At 49.9% G+C, this 14,729-nt stretch overlaps 2 protein-coding genes across 48 annotated transcripts in view; one reads left to right on the top strand and one right to left on the bottom strand.

The window, feature by feature from the left end:
- PRKAR1B (protein kinase cAMP-dependent type I regulatory subunit beta) overlaps window positions 1-14,729 on the bottom strand; it is a 482,327-nt gene that overhangs the window by 282,101 nt on the left and 185,497 nt on the right. The gene's annotated exons all lie outside the window — the stretch shown is intronic.
- Window positions 1-14,729, top strand: part of SUN1 (Sad1 and UNC84 domain containing 1) — a 57,900-nt gene that overhangs the window by 11,002 nt on the left and 32,169 nt on the right. For 15 of the 47 annotated variants that reach the window (XM_077995905.1, XM_077995906.1, XM_015133131.3 and 12 more), the window contains exons 2-5: window positions 4,477-4,558; window positions 4,952-5,048; window positions 12,904-13,092; window positions 14,535-14,719. In XM_077995905.1, the coding sequence (XP_077852031.1) occupies window positions 4,531-4,558; window positions 4,952-5,048; window positions 12,904-13,092; window positions 14,535-14,719 (499 nt within the window). In that variant the 5' untranslated portion in view covers window positions 4,477-4,530. Of the gene's footprint in view, window positions 1-4,476; window positions 4,559-4,951; window positions 5,049-7,495; window positions 7,760-12,903; window positions 13,093-14,534; window positions 14,720-14,729 lie in introns of those variants that run through there. The other 32 variants (XM_015133134.3, XM_028845432.2, XM_015133138.3 and 29 more) reach the window with 4 other exon arrangements.

A 14,729-nucleotide genomic window follows, 5' to 3' on the forward strand; every position in this document is an offset into this window, starting at 1 on the left:
GTCAGTGAGCAACGCTGGGGCACAGGAAATGCAGCCTACAGCATTGTGCTAATGTCTGTTAACCGTGTCTCTGCAGCAGATCCCGTTGTTTATGTCTTCTAGAAAATATCAACTCAGTGTTGACAGTTGCTGTTCCTAGGCTGAAGGGAAGTGCTGCCCGCAGGCATTAAAGTTTGCCCTTCCCAGTTTTCTTTAGAGCTGATAGCATTTCTTAAGAAAAGATGGTGTGTTGATTTTATTTCAGAACTCTCAGGGTTTGTTTTTTGTTTTTGTTTTTGAGATGGAGTCTTAGTCTGTCACCCAGGCTTGAGTGCAGTGGCGGATCTCAGCGCAGTCCCCTCTGTGCACACCTGTGCTGAGCCGGCCAGCCTGAGAACCCACCCCCAGGGCTTTCTGATGCCCAGCTCCTATCTCAGCGTCCTGCACAAAGCTGGGTACCAGTTAGTCTGTCTCCTTCCACCAGGCCAGGGGACACACACTCGTGTGGCAACTCTCTTTTTTTTTTTTTTTTTTTTTTTTTTTAATTTTTTTTTAATTTTTTTTTAATTTTTTTTTTTTTTGAGACGGAGTCTCGCTCTGTCGCCCAGGCTGGAGTGCAGTGGCCGGATCTCAGCTCACTGCAAGCTCCGCCTCCCGGGTTCACGCCATTCTCCTGCCTCAGCCTCCCGAGTAGCTGGGACTACAGGCGCCCGCCACCTCGCCCGGCTAGTTTTTTTTTTGTATTTTAGTAGAGACGGGGTTTCACTGTGTTAGCCAGGATGGTCTCGATCTCCTGACCTCATGATCCGCCCATCTCGGCCTCCCAAAGTGGTGTGGCAACTCTCACAAGCAACTTCCGCCTCCCAGGTTCAAGCGATTCTCATGCCTCAGCCTTCCAAGTAGCTGGGACTATGGATACGTGCCACCACGCCTGGCTAATTTTTGTAGTTTTGCTAGAGACGGGCCATATTGGCCAGGCTGGTCTCCAATTCCTAACCTCAAGTGATCAGCCTGCCCGCCTTGGCCTCCCAGAGTGCTGGAATTATAGGCGTGAGCCACTATGCCTGGCCAGACCCATTTAGTTTTGTTCCGTTTTCAGCTTTACATGAAGATTTTTCAACCACATTCTCTGAATTATTACTAGATTAGTGCAGACTTTCTGAATAGTAGACTCAAATGATAGGGAGAGTAGGACTAAAATCTAAAATTCATTTTTTACCGAAGCATTCAAGAAAGAAAAACTGAGCTGTATATTTTCATGTCTACCATATAGTATAATTTATATACTGTAAAAGGTAAATGGTATTAAAAGAGAAACCTAGTATAACTTAAGAATCTCACCTAGTTTTTTTTTTTTGTTTTTTTTTTTTTTTTGAGTTGGAGTCTCACTTTGTTGCCCAGGCTGGAATGCACTGAAATCTTGGCTCACTGCAACCTGCGCCTCCTGGGTTCAAGTGATTCTCATGCCTCAGCCTCCCGAGTAGCTGGGATTACAAGCATGTACCACCACACCCGGCTGATTTTTGCATTTTTAGTAGAGGAGGGGTTTCACCATGTTGACCCCGCTAGCCTTGAACTCCTGACTTCAGGTGATCTGCCTGCCTCTGCCTCCCAAAGTGCTGGGATTACAGGCGTGAGCCACTGTGCCCGGCTGGATGTATATATTTGTAAAGAAACCAAAGCCATAGGTTTGAAACCAAAGTTTGCAATCTAAACAGATTCTACTTTTCCTCTGTTTGTGAACTTGTAAGCTCTCTTGGCCACCAGCAAGCACAAGATAAAAGGGAGAGACTTCGTCTGGGTGACAGGCACTCCTGGCCGCCATCTCCTAAGGTGTGGGCCTTTCTGGTGTCGATGGGTCTCCACCCATCCATCTTGCAGAAGCCATCTCATAGGAGGACCAGCAGGGATCTTCCCACACTCCCCTCTGTGCACACTGTGCTGAGCCGGCCAGCCTGAGAACCCACACCCAGGGCTTTCTGACACCCAGCTCCTATCTCAGCATCCTGCACAAAGCTGGGTACCAGTTAGTCTGTCTCTTTCCACCAGGCCAGGGGACACACACTTGTGCAGAACACAACTCTCACAAGGCCATGCCAGGCGTGACACTCAGGGCAGGGCAGCCAGGGAGACACAGATGCTGGCAGGAGTGTTACGCCTGAAGACAGCACCTCTATGCAGAATGTCAACTTCAGATTCTTTCCAGGTTCTTCTGATGCCATTGAAAACATCCTGGGTCCATTTTTCACTTACTGTGTGGTTACAGATCAGATTATAAACACAAAACACATCTCCCTTGAGTCTCTCAGACAGGCGACCAAGGCAGCCTCCTCTTTACATAGGAAGGCTCTCATGTTACATTTCGGTTTTAATTAGCAGGGATGTAATGGAGACTGGGAACAGTATTGTGAAAACGCGGAGTACTCTTTGGCGGTCAGTAGAGCTGGTCTCAGAACCATGCTTTTGCCTGCAGGTGTGCCGGCCAGCTCTGCAAGGGCTGGGGGCTCCCGCCTGCTGGCTGAGTCCCAGCTGTGGGGCTCATCGGTGAACCTCTGCCTTTCATTTAGGGCAGGGTGAACAAATCTTTCGTTTCAGGAATTGCACACCCAGAAGAAAAATAACTGTTCTTTTTTAAAGTTTAAAACATCGGTCCTATCGCTTTACTCCTCAAAATAACCGCAGCTGATGCCTGAGTGCTTGTCACCTGTCAGGCATTGCCAGAGGTGCGCAGTTTCATTTAATCCTTTTTTGACTTCATTTTAGTTTATCCTATAATTTAATACTTGGTGTCGTAAAGGACTAAGGATGAAGTTTAAAATCTTCCTGATCCATGTTGTGGTCTGTTAAGGGGGAAGGAGGAAGGAGGGAGTGAATGAGACTGCAGGGCGGGGAGGGGAGTTGGAGAACTCTGGGAGCCTCTCACCTGGCAGCAGGCCTGTGGCGCATGTGGGAGAGCGCGGAGCACCTGCCTTGGGGACGCCGGGGCACATTGTCACAGCCTCTGCTGCCGCTGCCTCGCGAGGTTCTGCTTGGCATGAGCCTGGCCTTCGGCGCTTGTCAGGGTGGGGTTATTTTCTCAGCTGAGAGGTAACGGCCAGGACACTTCCCTTGATCCTGGACAGGTGTCGTTAGGCCAGGACTGCATCGGGGGGGTAAGGTGCCCTGTTTCCTCATTTCAACGTGTTAGGAAATAGAGAAAGTGATAGATTCCGCGCGTTTTATACACAGATGCATTTCACCGGGGAGCGTAAACTTAAAATTCACGTGATTATAAAAGTGAAATCAGAGTGATGAAGATAGATTAAGGGTCTGTAATCACAGACTCTCCACATCTGCACTTCCCTCAGCACCTGCTGAACCTGGAGTGTGACCTCTTTTCCCTACCATGCCAGTCTTCCTTGCTTTCCTTTTCTCTGGCCTGGCTGTGCTAACGGACTTACTGCTAAATTAGCCCAACATCTGAGCAGGAGTGGGCATCCATAGCATTACTCAGTTAGCCCCGTGTCCCCCCACCCAGGGCAGGAGTGTCCCCCCACCCAGGGCAGGAGCAGGAGTGGGCGTCCGTAGAAACACTGAGTTAGCCCCGTGTCCGCCAGGGTGGGAGCGGGAGTGGGCATTCGCCGAGCCCAGCCTTGGGTTGTTGCTTGGCAGTGCAGGCAGAGCCCATTGTTGCATTGCTGCTGGGTGGGGCTGGGTGCTGCAGAGGCTGCCGGACCAGACCTGTGCACCTCAGGAGCCCAGGCATGGTGTGTAGGGGGAGCGTAGCCTACATTGGATCCAGACCAAGGCCCTGCTCCTGTGCCGGGCTCCTCTGCACGTGGACTGAATCTAGATTTAGGTGTTGGTTAAAGTAGGTAGACAAGTGGGGGAGAGAGAGTTAAACAGATATTAACTATTACGTGGATTAAGTGATCACAGTTGTATTTGCAAAAAGCTGTTGAAGCGTAAGTTCATAGAATGCCAAACAAGTGTGAATTGTACTTGCCGAGCCTGTGTTCTGGGTCGGGTACTGGGCTGGGTGTCCCTGGAAAGAACTGAAGAATTTTGAAACGTGTTTTGAAATGCAGAAGTTTCGTCATGCTTGTCCATACTTATAGGTGTAGTACAATTTTTACATGTAAACAGTGGTCTTTATTTCTGTGGTACTTTATTTCAAAGAAAGTAGTATGAATTAAAGTACTTTTGGCTTGGTATATGGAGCTCAGTCATTTGTACAAAAGTATGTTTTGTCCAGGATGTTCTTTTAGTTATATCTTCCTCAGATATTTCAACAGCCAACTAGGACTCACGTTGCTACTATGAAGACTTCTTAAAAAGGCAGGGCGTGTGCATGTGAATATTTTTAGCCAGAGGAAGGTGTGAGTCATTCCAAAGAAATCTAGAGGACAGCCTGAGAAACAATACACTCACCACTTTCTAACCTAAAAAATAACCTGTTTTTTGGTGAGGAAAAAAAGGTAAATAGTGCCTTAAACTTTTTTATTACTCACCCTGTAGTTTCTTTTCTGATTCCGAGATGCTTGTGAGAGCTTCAGCCATCTAGGAACGTGTATGCTGCTGCTTGACCACGGAGTAGCAGGTAGTTCTCTTTTAGTTAATAAAATAAAAGCTGATTTCAAAAGACTGAGAACATTTTGACACAGAGGATTTAGAAACATCTTGAAGAGCGCTCTGAGTTTCTGTGTTTCTTGGAAGGTGCCCCCGTTTTCATGAGTCAGTCACTTCAGGGCTCCCCAGGTCTTTTTCTCAGGCTATATTAGGGGACTAGATAAGCCAGCAGTGTTCCTGGGCTTGTGACTATGGAAACACTTGTCTCCTCTGTTTAGAAAACACTGCCGCTGGCTGTGTTGCCTGGGAGTTTTGATGGTGACCTGAGTTGAGTTGCATGTAGGCGGCTCAGGTTGACTAAGACAGGACTGCCCTGGATTTCCCGCTCGTTAAACACTCTGCATTTCTTTCCCGCCCTCTGCAGTATGGTTTGAAGTGGTGAACATGGATTTTTCTCGGCTTCACATGTACAGTCCTCCCCAGTGTGTGCCGGAGAACACGGGCTACACGTATGCGCTCAGGTGAGTGTGCACCTGCACGTGGGGGCCTGGCCTTGTGATGCCCAATCGCTGCCGCGGTGGCGTGGACCTTAGCAGGAACTCGATAGTACTGCTGACTGCATGCTATATTTTGAAGGTGAAAAAAAATGGTAAACTGTATCTTACGGCTTTAGGGTGGTTTTGAAAGCTGCGTTTCCGAATCTGTTTATCCTGGTGACTGGGTGGTTAGTCATCACACATGGCATGCTGGCTTCAACCACACCCAGGCGGTGGTGATCCGGAGAAGTCTCTGTGGTGATGGCTGGGGTTTGTGATGTGTATCAGTGGCTTGGTATTTTTGAGTTAACAGAAGTAACCTGGAAAATTATTTCCCATTTGAAAGGAAGCATCATAGAACAGTGTTGAAGCTCAAGGTTTCAAGAACACAACTTTTGTCTGAGGCTGAGTTTTCTGCTTTTATTCATATTCTGATCCACTCAAACCGAGAGACGTTTGAGTCTGAAGAGGTGCTGGCCCTGCCCCTTGTGTTTTCAGTTTACCAGGTAGAAAGGGTGACTGAAATGAAGCTTGCGTTTGATGAAATTACGGGTTAGCGCCAAGGGAAAATATACAACGAAACAGGCCAGGATTTGATCAGCAGGTCGAAAAACTTGTGTACCCAAGCAGATGTTTAAGGCACCAGGAAAATGCTTGTGTAATTTTTTCAGAGGCTTGTCTTTTTTTTTTTGGAGACAGAGTCTCACCCTGTCACCCAGGCTGGAGGGCAGTGGTGCAGTCTTGGCTCACTGCAACATCCACCTCCTGGATTCAAGCAGTTCTCCTGCCTCAGCCTCTGGAGTAGCTGGGATTACAGACATGCAGCCACCATGCCCGGCTAATTTTTCTGTTGTTAGAGAAATGGGGTTTCACCATGTTGGCCAGGCTGATCTCAAACTCCTGACCTCAGGTGATCTGCCCGCCTCAGCCTCCCAAAGTGCTGGGATTACAGGCATGAACCACCACGCCCGGTCTCAGTGGCTTATCTTCTAAAGAGTGAAAATGTAATTGAAACTGTAAGAAAATTAGAAAATATTTTAAGAAAAATACTTCTTACCAGCATTAGTCAGATCTCACATTTGATGATTGAGTTTTTAATTCACAATTCTAGGTCACATCACACTTCCATAGCAACACACTCTGTTTTGTAAAAGTCCTGTGTTGGTTAGAACAGAACGGGTAGGCCAGCTCAGGGAGACTGCTCCTTCCTTCAGACCGTGCAGCATGAAACAGTGATTTATGGTCATTTATTGTTGCTTTTCTGACCTATTTTAAATAGAGTTTTAAAAATGTCTGTGTGTGTTTCTCTACCTTGGGAGAGCAACACTTAACTTCATTGAAATTCACAGCCTTTCTTCAGTGAGACCTGTGGGCAGACCTCTGTGGCAGCTGGACTGGGAAATGCAGGGGGAAGGTGGGCAGGGGCTGGCAGGAGTGGTGTAGGCTGGGCTGGGAATTTAGATTCTTGGTGGGCAGGGGCTGGCCGGATGGTGTAGGCTGGGCTGGGAATTTGGACTCTTGGTGGGCAGGGGCTGGCCAGAGTGGTGTAGGCTGGGCTGGGAATTTGGACTCCCGGGCACTGGGAACCCCTGAAAGGTTTTAAAGGGGGGGATGCTCTCTGAGGTTGCTGTAGGATAGAGGTCGGGGGTTGTCCAGGAGATGGCCAGAGTGCTTTGGGGAGGCCCAGCTCTGGATCAGGACCAGAGGGAAGGACCAGCCGCCTTGCATGAGTCGAGGCCTGTGGCACACAGCCAGAAACTGGAGGCGGGGGCCTCAGGGCTGGTCTGGACATCAGTGCCTGGGTCCACCTGGTCCTGGGCTGGCCTCCGCAACTCTTGCCACCTCAGCTGACCAGCCTTACACTGGGTCCTTACGCTCTTCTCTTTTTCCTTTCCTTAGGCTCCTCGTAGCCCTGGCCTCTTCTCTGAAAGTTCTCCTTGTCTTTCAGCCCTCCCTGCATAGTCAGAAGGTGGAGCGGCTGTTCCTGATGGCTTTCTGTCTCCGTCACTACCCTCATCTTGATTCTTAGCAATTTCAGTAAACACTGAAAAGATCTTCCAGCATCCTGGCTACTCACTTTCTTTAATTAAAATTTTTTTCTCTTTTGGGGGCCAGGCACAGTGGCTCACGCCTGTAATCCCAGCACTTTGGGAGGTCGAGGTGGGTGGATCACTTGAGGTCAAGAGTTTGAGACCAGCCTGACCAACGTGGTGAAACTCCGTGTCTACTAAAAATACAAAAATTAGCTGGGTGTGGTGGCGCATGCCTATAATCCCAGCTACTCGGGAGGCTGAGGCAGGATAATCGCTTGAACCTGGGAGGTGGGGGTTGCAGGGAGCCGAGATTGCACCACTGCACTTCAGCCTGGGAGATGGTGTGGGACTCCGTCTCAAAAAAGTAAATAAAATAATTTTTTTTTCTCTTTTGGAAAATGACAATATGCACGTTGAGAGAACAGTGACAAGCCTATTTGCCGGCGACTGGCTTCGACAGTGATGCATACGGGTTTTCCGCCCCCACCCAGCACTTTGGAGCCTCTGTGACCAGTGCTTCAGCTCACGGGTTTCCAGCCGGCCGTCCTGCTGCACCAGTGGCCTGGCACTCTCCCTGCTGGGACAGGGTGGGCCCAAACACTTCCTCCCACGTTCCCCTGGAACTTCACTGGATTATTTAACGCCAGTCTCTGAAAGATAATGGTATATTTGGCCGGGCATGGTGGCTGACGCCTGTAATCCCAGCACTTTGGGAGGCTGAGGCGGGCGGATCATGAGGTCAGGAGATGAGACCATCCTGGCTAACATGGTTAAACCCCCTCTCTACTAAAAATACGAAAAATTAGCCGGTCGTGGTGGCGGCGCCTTCAGTCCCAGCTACTAGTGAGGCTGAGGCAGGAGAATGGCGTGAACCTGGGAGGTGGAGCTTGCAGTGAGCCAAGATCGTGCTACTGCTCTCCAGCCTGGGCGACACAGCGAGACTCCATCTCAAAAAAAAAAAAAAAAAAAAAGATATATTTAAAATAACCCAAATACCACTGTCATCCCAGTCATTTAAAGGGGTTCTTAATGTATTTAGTCAGTGTTCCAATATCCCAGATCCTTGAATTTTCTCTTTCACAATTAACTTTTTTAAAATTAGCCTAAACAGGATCCTCATGTTACATTGGGTGATTTCCCTCTTAAGTCTCAATCTGTAATTCTTGTCAACTGGTAGTTAAGTCTGGAAGTGCGGTCATTTTTTGGTTTATTTCTTTATTGGCGTGACTCTGTGACAGATGGTGTTACGGGATGTAGCTCCCTGTCACCATCTTGAGTCTGTGCTGTCTGGTGTGTCTCCTCTGATAGCGCTGAGGGTGATTGATGATGGCAGCTGAACCCAGCCGCAGTAAAATCCAGCCATTGGCGATGGTGGCCTTGAGCTTCAGGGTCAGCAGAGGATGCTTCCCAGAGCCCTCGGACCTGACGTGCTGCTGCCCACGCTCAGATCCAGGGGCGCTGGAGACGTGAGGGTCCCACCATCCAGCCGCTCACGGGGGTATTGGTTGTGGAAGCCAGAAGAAGAGAGTTTCCAGAAGGGGGGACTTGCCAGCAGGGGCAGATGCTGCTGTAGGTCAGGAAGATGGGGTGACTCATCCATGGAGGTCGGGGGGCCTGGCGGAAGCTGCTTCAGAGCCTCCACCAGGCAAGGAACGAGCAGAGACTGGCCGGGGCTACAACCAGTCGGCTGCTGGGGGAGGTGGAGAGGCCTGGCTCTGAGTGGAAATTGTTTGTTTTTTACCATGGGGTGAGCCAAGCGTGTGTCTAGATGCTGGTGGTCAGGAGCCAGTAGAGAGAAGCTGAAGATGTAGGAGAACGAGGAAGGGTCTCCTACAGAGAGAGGAGGGCAGGAGAAACTCCATCCAGAGCATGCAGGCTTGGCTCGGGATTCCTCTTCCATCGCAGCAGGCAGGAAGGGTGCGTCAGGGTAGAACATGAGTGAACGTATGAGTATATTCATAGGAAGAGATTGATTATGTGGAATTGGCTCATGGAGGCTGGCAAGGCCCAAGATCTTCAGGTTGAGTTGGCAAATGGAGACTCAGAGCAGCCGATGGTGTAAGTTCCAGGCCAAGTCCAGAGGCCCGAGACCCAGGAGAACCACAGTATAGTTTCAGTTTGAAGGTGGGCAGGCTCAAGACCCTGGAAGAGCTGATGTTCCGTTTTGAGTCTGAAGGCAGGAAGCAGCTGGTGTTCCAGCTCCAGGCTGTCCGGCAGGAGGAGCTCCTTCTTACTAAAGCCTTCCTATTCTGTCCAGGCCTTCAGCTGATTGGAGGACAGTCTGCTTTCCCAGTGTTTTGATTTTGATTGGAATGTTACTGTCCTCCAGAAACACCCTCACAGATACACTCAGAATAATGTTGGAGCAAATATCTGAGCGCCCAAGGCCCAGTCAAGTTGACACATACAGTTAACCCCTGCAGAGGGAAAGGATGGGCGGGGTCGAGGAGGAGGCAGTTTTCTGATGGCATCTGGCTTTTCTGGGAAGAAAAATGTAGGGCCTTCCCGACAGAGACCGAGAGGTGGAGGGAAGAGATGGTGACGTCAGACATGGGGCTATGGAGGGGGTCTGAGAAGGCCACTGAGGGCTGGGCACACATGGCCCCCAACACATGGATGGCCTGAGGACCTGGGGACCGCAGATCATGACGCACTCGCACCTGCAACATGGGGGAACTTGAGAGAAAGCATTCGGGCCCACCCAGTCCCGGCAGGGAGAGTGCCAGGCCACTGGGGCGGCAGGACAGCAGACTGAGGAACCCTTGTGAGCTGAGGCCCCGGTCACAGAGGCTCTGAAGAGCGGGGGCGGGCAGGGGTCTGCGGCCGGAAGAGCGGGGGCGGGCAGGGGTCCGCGGCCGGAAGTGCTGGGGCGCGCAGGGGTCCGCGGCCGGAAGAGTGAGGGCGGGCAGCAGTCCGCGATTTGAGTTGGTGTCAGGGCACAGCCATCACGCTCCGTGAGCAGCGGTCTGAAGCTCAGAAGTCTCAGACACGTGGACTGTGCACCTTTCGGTCTGGCACACCTGAGCTGAGTTAACCTTGTGTGCCTTTGTTGGGCAGGTGCTGTGGGTCCAGCACCTGCCCAACAAAGTACAAAGTACATCTGAATAACACATTTTTGAAAGAACAGTGCATAACTAATGAGAGAAAGACATTAAAACTTGATGTTCTTACAGGTGAGATCTCCAAGTTATCTTCAGGGTTTTCGTCAGTCCTGTCTCCTTGTTCTGTCACTTAATTCTCTCTAATCCTAGACTGGACACCTCCATTTGAAATTCTGTGTTCCCCCAAACATTGTAGAAAAGGTAATAAAATGCTGTAATACTGTAGCCTGCTGGGCTGCGTTGTGTCCTGGGATGGTGCTGGGCCAGCATCCGTGTCCTCCTGTCTCCCCTGGACGCTGGTGTCCTCCTGCAGGGCCCTGGGCACACCTGTCTGTAGGAACCATGATACGGATGGTGGCTGGGTTGACAGCCTAGGCTGGCGAGCAGAGGTGGCTTGTGACATTCCTGAACTGCACCTGAGCTGTGATGCTGATGGAATCGTGGGTGCTGGGACTGGAAGGGACACTGAGCTCACCTGATGCCGTGGATGAGGGAGGCTGGAAGGGACCCTGAGCTTATCTGATGCTGTGGTTGAATGGCTGAGACTCAGGAGCTTTCCTCACTTGGGTGCCTGCTTTCTGTTGGCACTTGAAATTTTAGTCTTTGAACTCAAAGCCGTGGAATTCCCGGTCCCTCCCGCCCTCCTTCCTTTCCCCTCGTCTCTTCCCTCCCTGACTTTTAAGCATGGCTTCCTTACCTTGATGAGGAGTCTGGTGCGGTACAGCTCAGGGTGAAGATGCTTTGACTGGCTGTGGTAGCCAGCATGAAGATCCTCTCATGCTTTTACACATCTGTGTGTGGATGGGTACATGGTGGTATTTTGTCGTTTATTCTAACATAGATAGGATGGTGCTAGGGTTTTTTTGTCGACCAGTGTACCTGGAAGTCTTTCTGTGACCGTGTGCAGGTCTCCCTGTGTTCTCATGGCCCTGCAGCATTGTGTAGTTGGAATGTGCCCTGGTTTGCCTGCCCGTTCCCCTGTGGGTGGCATCCCTGTGCCTGTTCCCCTGCGGGCGGCGTCCCCGTGCCCGTTCCCCTGTGGGTGGCATCCCCGTGCCCGTTCCCCTGCGGGCGGCGTCCCCGTGCCCGTTCCCCTGCGGGCGGCGTCCCCGTGCCCGTTCCCCTGCGGGCGGCGTCCCCGTGCCCGTTCCTCCGTGGGTGGCGTCCCCATGTCTTGCTGCTGTGACAGCACTGCCGTGAGGGTCCTTCCACATGGCTTCCTCACCAGCACCCTTTCTTTTTTTTTTTTTTTTTTTTTTGAGGCGGAGTCTTGCTCTGTCGCCCAGGCTAGAGCTCAGTGGTGCAATCTCGGCTCACTGCAAGCTCCGCCTCGGGTTCATGCCGTTCTCCTGCCTCAGCCTCCCAAGTAGCTGGGACTACAGGCGCCCGCCACCACGTCCGGCTAATTTTTTTGTATTTTTAGTAGAGACAGGGTTTCACTGTGTTAGCCAGGATGGTCTCGATCTCTTGACCTCGTGATCCGCCCGTCTCGGCCTCCCAAAGTGCTGGGGGATTACAGGCGTGAGCCACCGCACCCGGCCCTCACCAGCGCCCTTTCTACCCAAACCAGCAAGTGTTCCCAGTTTGTGTTGGAAAGCAGGGATCTCATCTCGACTTCAAACCCAGTAATTAGATCAAGAGGCTGAGTGTGGTGGTGGGAGGGTAGAAGTCAAAGAGGTTAACGGATGAATTGAAAGTCGTAATTGTCTTGGTCCATATCTAATTGACAAGTTCTGATTTGAAATCAGATTGTTTTTTTAAACTAGCATCACAATTGTGTAAAATATTCTGCTAGAAACAAACCCTGCTTGAGATGATACTGAAATTCTGTCTAGCTTAATACCCATCATCACTGTTCAGCATAGCTTAGTGCAGTCTCTCTCTCGTCCCCACCTCAGCCTCTGAATTAAAGAACATCTTCTTAAATTGTGTGTGGCAACTCGAAGCAGTTCGTATTAACTTACTGTTGGTCATGAACGTATGACAAGGTCTTGCTCTGCTACCCAGGCTGGAGTGCAGTGGCACAGTCATAGCTCACTGCAGCCTCAAACTCCCAGGCTCACGCAATCCTCCTGCCTAGGCCTCCCAAAGTGCTGGGATTGCAGGCGTGAACCCCGTGCCTGGCTCATCTTTTTATTTAATTACATTAATTGAATAATTATATGGAAGGTATTGGAAGTGTCTTTCTTTTGGTCACAGGCTCAAAGCAGTTTTAAATTTGTCTCAAGCCTTTAGATAAATTCTAAATTTAGAAGGGGAGCATTGACGACTCGGTCACTTGGCCTCCTGTCCTGCGTGGATTCATTTTATATGCACTGGTGTATTGGATTAAATCTTATGTCCGCGTAGTGTTGACTGGGAAACACACACTGATGTGTTTATAGCGAGGACGTAGGTGGGGGCTCAGGGCTCTAGCATATGCCCTCAAGCAGTTCTTAGGGTGAGTTGTAGACACTAGGTCCCAGCATCTGGGAATGTGCTGACCTACGTCTGATGTGAAGGGAGAGTGGCTGGGGCAGATGTCAGGAGCCGATGCTGGCTGACCTCTGCCACCATACGTTTGCATTAGAGTGAGGTTGTCACCCAGTAATAGTTGCTCTTGAAAATCCACAATACATTGCACTCTCAGTTTATGATTTGTTCATTTTGTTTCAGAATGGGGGCTATAAGCACTGCTTTATCTCTGATTAGTTTTTTTCCTTCTAGTTCCAGTTATTCTTCAGATGCCCTGGATTTTGAGACCGAGCACAAATTGGACCCCGTATTTGATTCTCCACGGATGTCCCGCCGTAGTTTGCGCCTGGCCACGACAGCATGTACCCTGGGGGATGGTGAGGCTGTGGGTGCCGACGGCGGTGCCAGCAGTGCTGTCTCCCTCAAGAACCGAGCGGCCAGGTGAGCATCGCCCTCTTGTTGTCTGTCTGATCTCTAACACCAGTTAAAACTGAGCTTCCATACTTTTTGGTCTGTAAAGCCACACCCTGTCTCTTGAGCATAAGGATATGTGTGTGCACGCGTGTACAGACACACAAACCCGCCATATAAAGTGACAGTGTTGCTGTAAATAAAGACTGAAAGGAACTCTGGAATCTACGTGGGTTGTTTAGTATTGATGTTCTGCCGTTCATGTTTCAGGTTCTCTTCACTGGTGCACTCCACGTGCAGTGCCAGCCCTCAGGTCTGGAAGCTTGTGGTCCTGTGGTGGGAGTTGAGCCACAGCTGTCCTACCACATGTTTAAGGAGGAAGGAATCTTACAGATTACACATGGTGTTGTGGACGATCTCCATGTCCAGTTCATTCTTTTTTCTTTTTTCTTTTTTCTTTTTTTTTTTGAGATGGAGTCTCTCTCTCGCCCAGGCTGGTGTGCAGTGGTGCAATCTTGGCTCACTGCAAGCTCTGCCTCCCGGGTTCACGCCATTCTCTTGCCTCAGCCTCCCGAGTAGCTGGGACTACAGGCACCCACCACCATGCCTGGCTAATTTTTTTTTTTTTTTTTTTTAATTTTTAGTAGAGACGGGGTTTTACTTTGTTAGCCAGGATGGTCTCAATCTCCTGACCTTGTGATCCGCCCACCTTGGTCTCCCAAAGTGCTGGGATTACAGGCATGAGCCACCGCACCCTGCCTTTTTTTTTTTTTTTTTTTTTTTTGAGACCGAGTTTCGCTCTTGTTCCCCAGGCTGGAGTGCAATGGCGCTATCTCGGCTCACCACAACCTCCGCCTCCCCGGTTCAAGTGATTCTCCCACCTCAGCCTCCCGAGTAGCTAGGATTACAGGCGTCCGCCACCACGCCCAGCTAATTTTGTATTTTTAGTAGAGACAGGGTTTCTCCATGTTGGTCAGGCTGGTCTTAAACTCCCGACCTCAGGTGATCCGCCTGCCCTGGCCTCCCAAAGTGCTGGGATGACAGGCGTGAGCCACCACGCCCGGCCTGTGACCACCTATTCTTGCTGTACTTAATACAATTCCATCTTTACCAGTAACTTAGAAATCGCTTTTAGAAAAGGGGAGGATTACATTTATAAATCACAGTTTTTTTATTTTCCGGCCTTTTTTATTTTTAGTTTATTTTAGCTTTTAACCACTTTGGGGTCATGGTGGCCAAAGTAACCTGGAAACTATTTTGTGTTTACAATTTTAGAGGGAGTTCTTGGATCCCAGCTTAAAAATTCCTTTTTTATATTAACAATTGATTCATTACAGCGGAAAAGGCATAAGAAAAGGGCTTGCCTTAAAATGCTGTTTTTATCCCCAGATGAAGAGTTTGTGTTGGTCAAATGTAATCGTTTTGTATTTTCTAGAAAAGATCTATAAACTTGCTGTCTTTTTTCTTCTTAGAACAGCGAAACAGCGCAGAAGCACAAACAAATCAGCTTTTAGTATCAACCACGTGTCAAGGCAGGTCACGTCCTTTGGCGTCAGCCACAGCGGCACTGACAGCCTGCAGGATGCTGTGACTCGACAGCCTCCTGTACTGGATGAGTCTTGGATTCGTGAACAGACCACAGTGGACCACTTCTGGGGTGAGTCCCT

Source organism: Macaca mulatta, chromosome 3, assembly GCF_049350105.2.
Source record: "Macaca mulatta isolate MMU2019108-1 chromosome 3, T2T-MMU8v2.0, whole genome shotgun sequence".
In the NCBI taxonomy this organism is placed as follows: Eukaryota; Metazoa; Chordata; class Mammalia; order Primates; family Cercopithecidae; genus Macaca; species Macaca mulatta.